This window comes from Bos indicus x Bos taurus, chromosome 12 (genome assembly GCF_003369695.1).
Source record: "Bos indicus x Bos taurus breed Angus x Brahman F1 hybrid chromosome 12, Bos_hybrid_MaternalHap_v2.0, whole genome shotgun sequence".
NCBI classification, from domain to species: domain Eukaryota; kingdom Metazoa; phylum Chordata; class Mammalia; order Artiodactyla; family Bovidae; genus Bos; species Bos indicus x Bos taurus.
The window spans coordinates 31,449,207-31,463,008 of record NC_040087.1 but is presented as its reverse complement, the minus strand read 5'-3'; the positions used below and the strand labels follow the sequence as shown (position 1 = coordinate 31,463,008).

The window sequence follows — 13,802 nt, the reverse complement described above, 5'->3', positions numbered from 1 at the left end:
AAGAATTGTCGCCAACATTTCACAAAGAACTTTGAAGATGAAAAGCACTATGTTATGCTATTATTATTATTATCCTTTGCACACAAAGCTATAAAGAAACCTTTAAACCTTAAGGGGACAATAGTCCAAAATTAGATATCATATCAACTCTTTCCTAAATCTCACTTTGCTTGTTTTTCTGATTTTTCTGGGCTTTGGCTTTATTATAAAGTGTCACGACTGAAGAAATGCCAAAGTATTCATCTGAAACCTGGGAGCCAGGGTGGGGGTAGCAGTGGTTTATGAAGCCATCAATGAAGGGAGAGAGAGGAGGCACCATGGGTTTGTCTGCTTTTAAAATTAAAAAACCTAAGAATTTGCCAGAAGAGGCAGAAGCAGCTGACAGTCCTTTTTTTTTTTTTTTTTTTTTATACCATAACAATAAGGTATCAGAAATAGCCCCTCGAATTCAGCATCTTTTTATATTTGGGACACTTTCCCAGCATGAGGAGTAAACCGTCAGCCATCAACTTTTACACATATACTAGGGCAGAAGTCTCATGCCCTGGTTGCGATCCACTCATTTCTCAAAAGACAGCGGGCGTCCATTTACCAAGCCTCATCCTTGTGGTTAGGACCCAAGAGGGCCGAAGTAACACCATTGAGATCATGTCGAGAGTTTCTATTTACTTTAGTGATTTGAAACTTCCTGTGGAAATAGCTCACAGGTTTCCTGATGGAAGATTTTGTTTATCTTTGCCAAGCACCACCAGGAATCTCAAAATAAAATGCATTTAGTGACATTGGGAAGCCAGGGAGATAAGGCCGGGCTGTTCCTGTTTGAGCCTCAGTAATTGCTAACACACCCACAGTCATGCTGAGTGCCAGCAAAACAGCAAAAACACACACAGAGGAAGAGAAAAGCACCAAGGCAGTTTTCAGGTCTGTTTCTCAGGAGAGAGACCCTGTTGAGAAGCTGGTTTGGTTTATGTTGTCAGACAGCGCTTAGAAATGATCTATTTCTCAGGACAGCCCCTCTGCTGTTCTTTTTTGACACATGGGAGATGGTAAATAAGATGTCCTAAACTAGTTAATGAATCCAGAGGGATTTCTCCCCTTAATTCATGTCAATTTTTTTTTCAGCCTGAGTACAAAAACAGACCTAAGAAAGCAGGTCTGCCTTCTGACTCTCAAAGTGAAAACAAGCAATCTTCCCACACTTAAGGATCTGTAGTGGAATCAGTCCAGTCAGCAGCAGAACCAACTCATACTCACGCATCTGACGCGTGATCACATCCACGGCGTCTTAGGAGGTGGCGTGGAGAAAACTCACCCTCGCTCATAACAGACATTCTACCCAGGGTTAGATGATAGAGGACTGTATTTACAAAGGTACACGCTTGGGGCTGGCCATTTCGACTTGATTGGATCAAACCAATGAATGACGTTCATGACAAGAGACAAGTATAGAAGTTAGAAGGATGAAAGGTGTCTTCTCCTTTTGCAGGTGGCAATAAAGAAGACTTGACTTCAACTGGAGAACAGAAATAGCATTCTCTAGATAATGAGTGGTGACTAGAAAGTTCTGCTTGTTTTAATTAGATACTATGGTGTTTTTTGTTTATAGAGTGCTGAAAGGTTCTGATTTTATTTTTAATTGGGGCATGGTTGCTTTGCAGTATTGTGTTTCTGCTGTACAATGAAGTGAATCAGCTATAGGTATACATATATCCCCTCCCTCTTGGACCTCCTTCCCAACCCCTCCCCCATCTCATCCCTCTGCTGCTGCTGCTGCTGCTGCTGCTGCTGCTGCTGCTAAGTCGCTTCAGTCGTGTCCGACTCTGTGCGACCCCATAGACGGCAGCCCACCAGACTGCCCCATCCCTGGGACTCTCCAGGCAAGAACACTGGAGTGAATGGCAAAAGTGTGGAGAAGCCATGAAGGATGTTAATGGCCACAGAACCAGTTTTCATTAGTTTGGAAGGCAACTCTGTTGTTGTATTTTAAGGAGGGGCCAACCTTGATTGAAATGAGGATCTGTAAAGATCCAGATCTAGGTCTTTTGATTTCAAGCAGTTAAATTTTAGACAGCTTTTTTAAAGCATGAGCTGCAGTAGGTAAATATAAACATTGGACAAATATGCACTCATTTTTCAGGAAATAGTCATGGAAGGTGCAACATTCCTAAGAATATTTAGTCTCATCTCTAGGCTTTCCTCATAGCTCAGTCGGTAAAGAATCTGCCTGCAATGCAGGAGACCCGGGTTTGATCCCTGGGTTGGGAAGATCCCCTGGAGAAGGAAATGGCAACCCACTCCAGTATTCTTGCCCGGAAAATCCCATGGACAGAGGAGCCTGGTGGGCTACAGACCATGGGATTGCAGGAGTTGATGACTTAGCAACTAAACCACGCAGTGAGACTAAATCTCATGACAGAGATTTGAGTAAGAGAGAATTGTTTTAGAAATAGTGAACATCAGTAATGTACAATTACCAGTCAAAACTATAACTTTTCAAAACTGGGAGCAAAGAATTTAGGAGAATGATATGCCAAACAATGGGGACTTGATCAGAATGAATTTGTGCTCAGTTTTAAGATTAAAGCTCTTAAACTTGTAGAGGAAAGACATCGTGAGCTTTCAGTCAGGTATATTGGAATAGAATCCCCATCGATCCTTTCCATGGATAAGCCTTGGGATCTAGAAAAGGTTTCAAGTGCTCCATGGTTATAAAGTGGATCACGTGGTAGGGAGAAGGTGAAGGGTGAGTTCTGTCTGGGTTCAGGAGGGGGTCTGCTCTGTCAGCTGGGGTCCTTTCAGCAGCAGTGCTGGGCACAGATGTAAGCTGGAGCCATGGAGAACTCAGGGGGATGTGTGGGCTAGATGTTGATGCTGGATGTTGAGCACGGATGAACCTTCCCTGGGGACACTGATCAATGAGGGAATGAGAGGAGCTCCTCTCGGTCAGGGCATCCTCTCCCAGTACTGCCTGTGGACCCAGGCAGAGGGCTCTCTGTTCTGAATCTACCCTTCCCCACAATGGAGGGGCCAAGTGGGGTCCTGGAATTCCCTGGAAGATGATCCCAAGGCTGCTTTCAGACGGTCTCAGGCCTCCTCCCCTTCCTGACGTCAGACTGCTGGGCGGTCTGCACACTTGGGGGGCTCAGAGAGACTGTATGGGGGAGGCAAAACAGAGTTTGGAGGTGTGGCTGGGGAGACCATCCCCAGGGTCCACGGCCCCTTGCGGTGGGGACAGAGCCAAGTAATGCTGGCTGGCTCCTCCTGCGCCCCCAGCACTACCACACGCCCCTCCCAGCAGACCCGGAATTCTCGATTTGCACCTGACTTTCAGGTCATCATGAAAGGATATTTGTCCACCAGAGGCTAAAATATATCTACCCGCTTATTTGCATGATTTAGAACTTGCAAGTGGTTAGATGTATAGTTTGTGGGCCTCTTTGTCGGTCCTCTTGCCTTGATTCTGAAGATGCCAAGGCCAGAATGTTCTCTTCTTTCGACTGATTCAAATTCTAGGCCCCTCAGGACGCCCCCTTAGGTCCAGGAGCACCCCAAGTTTTGCTTCCTTCTCAGGGGCTTGGAGCAACCCTGTACAATACAGGACCACCTGTGGCTTCCAAGCCTTGAAAATGTGGCCAGTGGGACTGGACTGAATTCATTCGATTTTATTTCAATTCCAATTTTAAAAACCAAAGCAGTGTAATATTTTAAAAAATACTGAAGACATGTTAAAATGATAAATTTGGGATCTGTTGGGTTTAATAAAATGCACTTTTTTCTTTTTACTTCAAAAAATGGTTACTAGAAAATGTGAAATCACACATGTGACTTTTATATTTCTGTTGGTAGCACTGACTTACCATTGGTAAATTCATTGGTCATGTTAATTCTGCTCATTCATCTTTTATAAAAAGAATTTAATGTCTTTATTTTTGGCTGTGCTGGGTCTTTGCTGCTGGTCGGACTCTTCTCTAGTTTCAGCAAGCGGGGGCTGCTTCATAGTTGCGGTGCAACCTCGCTGTGGTGCTTCTCTCGTGGAACACAGACTCGAGGGCACGTGGGGGTCAGCAGTTGCAGCCCCTGGGCTCTAGAGCGCAGGTTCTGTAGTTGTGGTGCATGGGCTTACTTGCCCCATGACACATGGAATCTTCCCAGATCCGGGATCGAACCTGTGCCCCTGCATTGGTCGGTGAATTCTTTACCACTGGGCCACCAGGGAAGCCCTGCTCATTTCTTTGATACCAGAATACAGACAACATTTCTTCTTTGTGTCTGTGGTGTTCAGCCTGTCTTCCTAATAAGACAGGGCCTCCTTGCTGTCCCTTGGAGTGCTCAACACAGAGCTGACCTGTACTGTTTAACAGCTGCTGCTCATTAAACTTGAACAAACGTATTGAATATTCAGCACAGAAAAGGAATGGGTCGATCTTTTGTACTCTAAATCACAGAGATAGTGGCCGTGGACTTGGAGTCCACGTGGACAGAGTCGTGTCTGACTCTGCAACCCCATGGACTGTAGCCCACCAGGCTCCTCTTGTCTATGGAATTTTCCAGGCAAGAATCCTGGAGTGGGTTGCCGTTTCCTCCTCCAGATGGGTTAGCTTGTTTCTCCCGAAATAAAAAGGACAGTACAAACCTTTGAGCTTCATTAGTTCAGATCATCTGAGATTGCTTTGAGAATCAGTATGTGCAAAACAGCTATCTGAATCCTCTAAATAAAGGCCTTTCCCTACTTGGAATGAATGCAAAGATGATTTTGTCTCCATTTCTGCAATACTGACTGGATAGGGACTGGCTTAGTTTTCAGAGGCTCTGCTGGGTGCCTCTCCACCTCTCTAAACCCCACTTGCTCATCTAGAAAACACGGGGTTATCATACCAAATAGCCCCAAGGGTCTCTTCTGGCTCTGACAGCCTGTGGGAACCCACCAAGGGATGTCTCCCATGGCACCGTTTTGTTGGCTAACTTGCCTGACGGCTCCCTGTGCTCCAGTAGCACCTACTTTTCATGAAATCGGACCTACCTACCTATTTCTTTCAGGAGAACTCAAAGTAATGGCAGCAGCCTGCCCCAGACAGCGTGAAGTTTCCAGGGAACTGGCCAACTGCCCAGGCTTCCTCAGAAAACTGGGGGAGCGTGGAGCCAGGCAATTGTTTTATACTTTGGGCTGCTGACTTCCTTCCTGTGCCATGCTGGGGCACAGGGAGTGCTACTTGTGTGTCTTGCAAGTTTGAAGATTTGCAGACGCCATCATATTTCAAGTTAAAAATTCTGAAATGCTACTGAAAAATAGCACACGAATAACCTTCAGCCAAGCTCAGTTTCAGATGTCTTTGGGAGAGCCTCATTTCTCAAAAAGTTGAAATTCCGTTGTAAGATGTTTGCTGTATAGCAGAAATTAACACAGTATTGCAAATCAATGATCCTTCAGTTTAAAAAATGCTGTGAAACAATTCACCTCTTGGGTGACAAAAATGTCATCGCACATAGCGTAAATGGTTTCCTTGACTTTTCCTGCACCACCGCTGTGTGCCAGGCCCTGTGCTGGGGACTGTGGGATGTTCAAAAATGAACATGACAAGGGACTTCCCTGGGAATCCAGTGGTTAAGACTCTGTACTTTCAATACAGGGGGTGAGGGTTTGATCCCCAGTCAGGGAACTAAGATCCCATATGCCTCACAGCCAAAAAACCAAAATTTAAAACAACAGAAGCAATATTGTAACAAATTCAATGAAGATGTAAAAAAAAAAAGTCCACGTTAAAAAAAAAAAAAAAGACAAGATCCCAGATTCACAATCCAGCCTGGGAAGATGTCCACAAATAGCTCTAAAAGAGAATTCAGGGAAGTAACTCTTCAAGAGACCCAACGATGTTGTAGAAGACGATTCCTGAGAGCAAGGATGAAGGTACTCAAGAGTTGAACAATTCTATGGAATCTTTTTTAAAATAAAAATCACTCAAGTACATTAAAAGCAGACAAGGTTAGAAGAGAGACTGAGGTCACTGGGCTGTCTTCCTAAGTGCAGGGCGTGTGTCTTACCTGTGATGTAAAAGTTCATGTTTCTTTCCACAGTCCCGACTTTATTGGTAGCCATGCAAGTGTAGATTCCAGAAATTCTAGCGTCAGCCACAACCAAGGTACTAGACGTCTGCAAAAGGAGAGGCAGTTTTAGCGACGGGACAGAGAACCCTCGGACACCCCCGAGATGCTTCTGAGGGGCACGTGATTCGGCCACCCCGTGGCCTCGACACAAATGGGACTGCACGCGTGCTGGTTACCAGGATCTCTGCAGCCCAGAAAGGGTGGAAAAACAACAGGAAAACAGGTCCTCAGGAGACCGGGGGCTATGACATCCGACTTGTATGAGGGCTTCAGGCTTATTTACCTCGCGCTGCTGGCCTAACAATTACAGACCTGAAGCCCATATGCGGCACGGCACGTCCTACCCTAAGAGGTGGTCAGCGCCACGCTGGCCAGAGGGGAGCCTGGCCCGTCTCTTTTGTCTGGATGACTTGTGATCACGAACACGGCTTGCTAACAGGAGCCTGCCTCACACGGGAGTGCTAAGTGAGCAAGGACAGAGGAGAAAGTCTGGCTGAACCACTGCTTTTCTGGAACGTGGTGTTGCAGCCCCGATGCCCCAGGAGGAAGAGTGGACGCTTCCTAAGACCCTTGCATGTGTTTGTAAATTATTGGGTTGGCCAGAAAGTTCTTTTGGGTTTTTCCTGATGGTATGGAAAACCCAAATGAAATTTTTGGCCAACCCAATACTTAATTTCTCAGTCTGTTCATTCCTACTCTAGAAAATGAAGATATAAGTGATGAATGCATACCACAGTATCATTTCACTGATTTTAGCGCTGCTGTTTGGTGAGTGCGCCCCTAAAGAAACACGAGTCAAAAGTGGGTAGACTTGAAAGCACTTTCCAAACTGTGACGTCACAAAAAGTCATGCCTCAAAAAAAAAAAGTAGTGAAACACCAACTTACATGGCTTAAGGATTTGCACTGCTGTCTTCAGGATAAAAATTAGTAGTATTAAACGCATTATTGAGAATTTAAAAATTTAACCCGACCTTGCAAAAAAGTAATGCATACTATACGTGAAACAATGAGACAGCTAGTAAGGTTTTCATATTTAAAATTACAAAAAAGTTGGATCCAGTTGCTTATTGATCACTGCAGCCTATCTCTAGGGCACAAAGGTCTGGTCACAGGCTCTGACACTGTAGACAGAGCTGGTGCTTTCGGACTAATGGGGTGTCCTGGCTGGAGTAAAATGATCCAGTCATTCACAGGCTAAAGGGATATAAAGGCTGAACTGTGACAGTAGACTTTTTTTTCTAATAATTAAAATAAAATATTATTGGAGTATAATTGCCTTATAATGCTGTGTTAGTTTCTGCTGTACAGCAAAGTGAATTGACATTGGGCTTTCTAAGATGGTCACACAAAGTCTACAAAGGGTCTTAACAATTTTATAAGTTGTTCAGTCACATGGTAGGCATTTTACCCGTGTTCTCATATTCCTTCCAATAAAGTATGTCTGTCTTTCATCTACGGGTCAGGAAGACTAAAAACTCTATTCCTCGTTTTTTTTAGCCAGCAAGTCTATTGCTCCAAATCCCTTGTAATTGTCACTGTGGCACAGTCAATATTTTATGATGATTTCATCGTCTGTCTGTTGGATCTGTTTAATTACATCTATTCATATGTCCTCTGTGTATTGTTGAGATTCTGGGAAATGAAAATGTTTGCAATTTGTGGCATGTTCATCAATTTAGCATATGTGTATATATGTGTTAAGTCACTCAGCCATGTCCAACTCTGCAACCTTATAGACTGCAGTCTGCCAGGCTCCTCTGTCTGTGGGATTCTGCAGGCGAGAATACTGGAGTAGGTTGCCATGCCCTCCTCCAGGGGATCTTCCTGATAACTGATTATTTAAGGCACTGCCCAAATGTTGTAAGGGAGACAGAGGGGAATAAGAACATGACCCTTATTCTTAACTTGAAGGACTACTTGAAGGTAATAGAGAAGAATGTCCCTACTTGAAGATCAAGTATATATATTATACTATTCTCTCTTTCATAGAGAAACACTCGCATGAAGGCAAATAACCAGTGGAGAGAGAATGAGAGCTCAAATGTCTCTTTCTCTATTTGATTATCATTCTAAGAGGTGGGGCATAAAATTCTGGATAGCGATTTCTTTATAGTTGGTGCACCCACCACTTCAGAGTCACAGAGGAAAAAGCAGCTGGAAGAGGAGCTTGTAGATGAGAGGTAGAAGGACCAGAGAGAGCACTGAGTAAGAGTCTGATTGCCGTAATCTTAGGAGACGCACTCACGTGCTTGGGGCAGAGGCAGATGAAGAATAGGCTCAGAGCCCTCACAGCCCCTCTGCTGTTTGTCTCTAGGCCCAAGCACAGCCTTCCCGGTGAAGTTAGGGCTCCAGTGTTGATCCGAATGAGCCTCAATACAATCTTGTTTGGATTCTCAGATGTATTGCTGGTCCATAAATAAGTGAACACCTCATTGCTGTTTGGCTGGAAGCTTTGAAATTATAAACAGCAATTACCTGAATCTGAGAGTTGCATTTGGGTTTCTATTAAAATTACTCTGATTTCTCTGAACTCAGGCCAGCTGAGAACCTGGGGTACATGGCAAGGGCATGTCAGTTCAGATGTGTGCACCTGCCCTGTTTAAGGCCTGGGTGGGAACCTGGGATAGCTGTGGCTATTTTACAAGACTCCCAGTAGCTCAGAACTTCTGTATAACCAGAGCGTAAAACTGAGGTCCATAGATGGGAAATGAATGAATTCAGGTCACACCAAGTACCCTGGAGATAAGGGGTCCATTTGAGCCTCTCATTTTGCCTAAATAACCTCTTCCAAAACAGACTCCTCACCCACAGTCAAGCCTGTCCCAGAACTCACCTCTCCCAAGTGCCTATGAAAATTGATCTAGAAAATGACATCGATGGAGTTTACATTATTTCTTTGTTTCTGGGTAGCTTTATGTAGCCCTTGCTGTGTGCCAGACAGTGTGGGAGGCATTTATCTTATTTAACCCTCCCTGTAGCTCAAGGACATGGGTGTATTACCTGATCTACAGAAGGGGCAACTGAGCTTACAGAGGTTAAGCGATTTGCTCAAGTTATGCCCAGGTTTGTCAGACTCCAGTGCCTAAGCTCTTAATCTACACAAAACCGCTTCCTGGACTAAAACTCTTTAAATTTCACAGCACAGATCTGGTGGTAGAGTTGTCTACTCTTTGAATTGGGTTTCCCCTGGAAAATACCTCCTTTAATAAGCAAATATGGGTCCCTACAAGCTCAACTGGAGAAGGCAATGGCACCCCACTCCAGTACTTTTGCCTGGAAAATCCCATGGACGGAGGAGCCTGGTAGGCTGCAGTCCATGGGGTCGCTAGAGTCGGACACGACTGAGCGACTTCACTTTCACTTTTCACTTTCATGCACTGGAGAAGGAAATGGCAACCTACTCTAGTGTTCTTGCCTGGGTAATCCCAGGGACGGAGAGCCTGGTGGGCTGCCGTCTATGGGGTCACACAGAGTCGGACACGACTGAAGCGACTTAGCAGCAGCAGCAGCACAAGCTCAATACTACTCGGTACAGAAATACCAGTTTCTTTTAGCATTTTATACAAGTTGCAAGCTATTTTTCCAATGGATAAAGTGTTATATGGTTTGAAAATATGATTTATAATGGACAAATTATAAGAAAAATTTACTTATTTATTTAAAAATATTTACTTATTCGGCTGTACTGGGTCTTAGTTGCGGCACATGGGATCTTAGTTACAAAGGATCTAGTTTCCCTGACCAGGGATCAAACCTGGGCCCCCTGTATTGGGAGCCTGGCATCTTAGCCACTGGACCACCAGAGGAGTCCTTAGAAGAAAATTTTAAAATAAGATACAACTTATATCATGTGAGTAACTTTATTCAAAATTATCTGATTTCTAGAGGACCTATTTTTCTAGAGTATATTTTTAAGTTATACATTAGCAAATATCAACTTTGTAGTTAAAAAGAGGAAGTATTTCAAACTCAAGAATTTGAGTCGTAGCATCTATTTGAAATCATATTGCATAAGGTACACCAAAAGAAATTCTCAAGGCTGTCTGCTTCCCTTTGTTCTAGAATTAGTTTCCATTTGTCACAGCTTTTTGAGCTCTGAACCCACACTTTGCCTCTATTTGCTCTTGGAGGACCATAGGATTAAGATATTTGAAACATGCTCTTAAAGTCCATTCTCTGGATTCTTCTGTGTGACCCAGGAACACTGCTGAGGATTGTCGTCAGGCTCTGTCAATTTGGAATTTATTCATACTCCTTCCTTCCTTCCCTTCCACTAAGCATTAGTGATTCACTACTTCAATGCGTTTGAACCTCACGGAACAGAATGGAAGGGACGATGTGTAAGTCAGTCTAATTTCCAGCACTTGCTTTAAAAAAAAAAAAAATCTATATATGGAACAGTGATTTTAATCTCGGGATGTTTCTAATACAGTTTCCTTTAAAGTGTTTCAGAGAGAAATAAAAGGAGATATGTAAAGGTCAGGGAAGAATCTAAAATTATCCTAGGGTGGCACATCTGAGCCAACTGATGGGAAAATAGAATGTGATAATTAGACAAAGCTGGGGAGTGTGCAGGGGGTGGAGCCCACACTGTGATTCTGAGATGAGGCATTCGGGCTTCCGTCATGGATGTGTCTCGTATGGCACACACATTTCTCAATGAAATCTCAAAATGATTTCAATGGAAATGTTGCTAAGACAAGTTGTCACAATCCTCCAGCCTCAGAGAATCAATGCTGTAAAACGCATTTCCTGTCTGTTGTTCCCTAACACCAGGTTCCTTCTACTTCCTGCTCCAACTCTACAAACCAACAGTCTGGCAACTCTGGGGAAACAATACCAAAGCTCCTCGTGTGCCATTAGCAACTCCAATTGATGACTCACTTTTCATAAATCTGGGCCAAAACTTGGCCATAAGGAAACTGAATTTTATTGTCTTGTGCACCCTTCCTTGGGTTAAACAAAACAAAAAACACAACAGAAAGGGGAAAAAAGCAAGTCCTTGAAATCCGGCAGGTGCTCGAATAGGACCTCATTCACTGATAGCTCAAGTGGGGTCCTGGACATGCTGACTACATGACTGTGGGGAAACGTATTGGTATGTTCTAAGCTGGGACTTTCATTTGCTTTCTTAACATGTACAGAAAAGAAAGGCAGTTTTAATTGTAAAAGAAAGACTGCAAAGAATTCTGAGACAGCAAAACTTCCATCTGTCATCTGAAAGGTTGATGTTTTTCACAGACACACAAGGATACATCAATAGATGCTAAAAGCCAAATTAGGAAATTCTTCTAAAGGTAAGATGTGAAATTAATAACTCCCTTAAAATCTAATGTGTTACTGTTACTAATAGGATGTGTGTGGGTTTTGTGTGTGTGTATACTTTGTTAAGAAGGAGTATAAAATTTGTTTTCAATGCAAACTGTTTTAACAAATAGTCTTCATCTGGGCTTCCCAGGTGGCGCTAGTGGTAAAGAACCCACCTGACAATGCAGGAGACGTGAGAGACACGGGTTCAATCCCTGGGTCAGGAAGACCCCCTAGAGGAGGGCATGGTAACCCACTCCAGTATTCTTGTCTGGAGAATCCCATGGACAGAGGGGCCTGGTGGGCTACAGTCCACGGGGTTGCACAGAGTTGGACACGACTGAGCAACTTAGCAGCAGCAGCAGGCTTCATTTGCTGTTGTTGTTTAGTTGCTAAGTCATGTTCGGCCATTTCCTCCTCTGGGGATCTTCCTGACCCAGGGATTGAACCAGGATCTCCTGCAATGGCAGGTGGGTTCCTTACTGATGAGCCACCTGAGAAGCCCAATAGTCTTGATAGCATATGTTCAGTATCTGGGGGATTGCACTAGGGCACATATGACAATCGTTTTGATAATGGCCAAATGAGATAGGCCAGATGTTAGGAGCTCTGTTTTTTCCTGGTGGGGAGAACTCAGGTTCAGAGAGGTGAACTGATTTGCAGTTGGTTATATATAATAGAAAGAGCAGAGCTTAACCATGAATCCTGCCCCCAGGTTGGATGACTCCAGAGCTAACTGTGTCTGGTGGTCTCTATTTAAAGCCTCAGTATAACTACACTCCCTTGGACTGCAAGGAGATCAAACCAGTCAATCCTAAAGGAAATCAGTCCTGAATATTCATTGGAAGGTCTGCTGCTGAAGCTGAAACTCCAATACTTTGGCCACCGGATGCAAAGAGCTGTCTCACTGGAAAAGACCCTGATGAAAGATTGAAGGCAGGAGGAGAAGGGGGTGACAGAGGATGAGATGGTTCGATGGCATCACCGACTTGATGGACATGAGTTTGAGCAAGCTACGGGAGCTGGTGATGGACAGAGAAGCCTGGCGTGCTGCAGTCCATGGGGCCGCAAAGAGTCAGACACAACTGTGCAACTGAACTGAACTGATAACTACAGAATTATAAGACAATGCATTTGTTTAGAGCACACATGGAAGAAATCAGGGAAGACTATCTCACCCAGATTTTGCTCCTCCATTCTGTATGGAGGCAGGTGGATACTTCATGGTTTCAGCCTAATCAGAAACCTGACCTGGCTTTTTCATTTTCTATCATATATATTTTGTGGATAGAATACCAAAACCAGACTAGAAGTTCCTTTGAAATTAAGATCGTAATTCGTGCTTTAATAACCAGTGGTTCACAGTACAAGCACCTGATAGGGTCAAGAAGAGGCAAAATGATTCAACACCCTCAATGGCATCTTGGAATTTTCTAGTACTTTGTGACAACTAACTTGCTTTCCATTCTGAGGCAATTTCCTGTTTAAAAAAAGTAGTGTCACTTGAGTTAAATTTTCCAGTTCACAGAATTTCCTTTCTTCTAAGTATTTCATTAAATGGCTCTGTCATCAATCGCTACACATCATGGAATGTTTTAAACTATAGTTCATTTGTATTCAAGAAAAAGACGTGTAAACCACCTACAGCTACTGCAGTGGTTAGAACAACTCTTCCTGAGTGCTTGACAAGTGACTGCAGATGTTATTGTGCAAGCCATCAGCATCTTAACAAATTTCTGTATTGGTTTAATTGTCAGAGCCCTGGGTCTCGGCAAAGGAAGACTTTGGTTTGAGTTTCTCATAAGCTACTATTATGCTGCGACTTTGAGTTAATCATCGTATCGCCTCAGTTTTTCTTATCTTCAAAATGGAGATAACCACTTGGACCTGCCAAAGAGTGATGTTGACATGAGCGTATGTCAAAAAGTTTTCCATAATGAAGAATTCAGATGTTATTTGTTATTTTGAAGTCCTGCAGGGACGATGATGCCATCTACTTTGCTGCTTTGAAATGCAAAGAATATAGCTGGACAGACAGCAGTAGCATGTGAGCAGATGACATCCGTGTTAACAGACACTCTGAATATGCATGTAGGAGTAGATATTCCAGCAAAGGGTGATGTGATATGTTTTTCTCTCTTTGTAAAGCATCACTACCTCTGTGCCCAAGAATAGTGGATTTTTAAGTGTATTGTTCACTAATTCAGGAGAAAAAAGTCACCAGGCTTGAGATGCACTGAGTTTTGCCTAGTTCACGAGGTGTCAGCTCGTTCTCAGGCTAACGGAGTTTAGAAGAATGAAGAACGCATGTGCAAGAGCAGAAAAGATGGTTTATAGAGCCTGACTGGGTTAGAGAAACTTCTTTTTTAATGGAAGTATATTGACAAAATA

At 43.6% G+C, this 13,802-nt stretch overlaps 1 protein-coding gene across 1 annotated transcript in view; it reads right to left on the bottom strand.

Moving 5' to 3' along the window:
- The window catches only part of FLT1 (fms related tyrosine kinase 1), a 204,598-nt gene that overhangs the window by 89,692 nt on the left and 101,104 nt on the right, over positions 1-13,802 (bottom strand). The window contains exon 12 of the mRNA XM_027557508.1: positions 6,040-6,148. Within this exon, the coding sequence (XP_027413309.1) occupies positions 6,040-6,148 (109 nt within the window). The remainder of the gene's footprint in view (positions 1-6,039; positions 6,149-13,802) is intronic.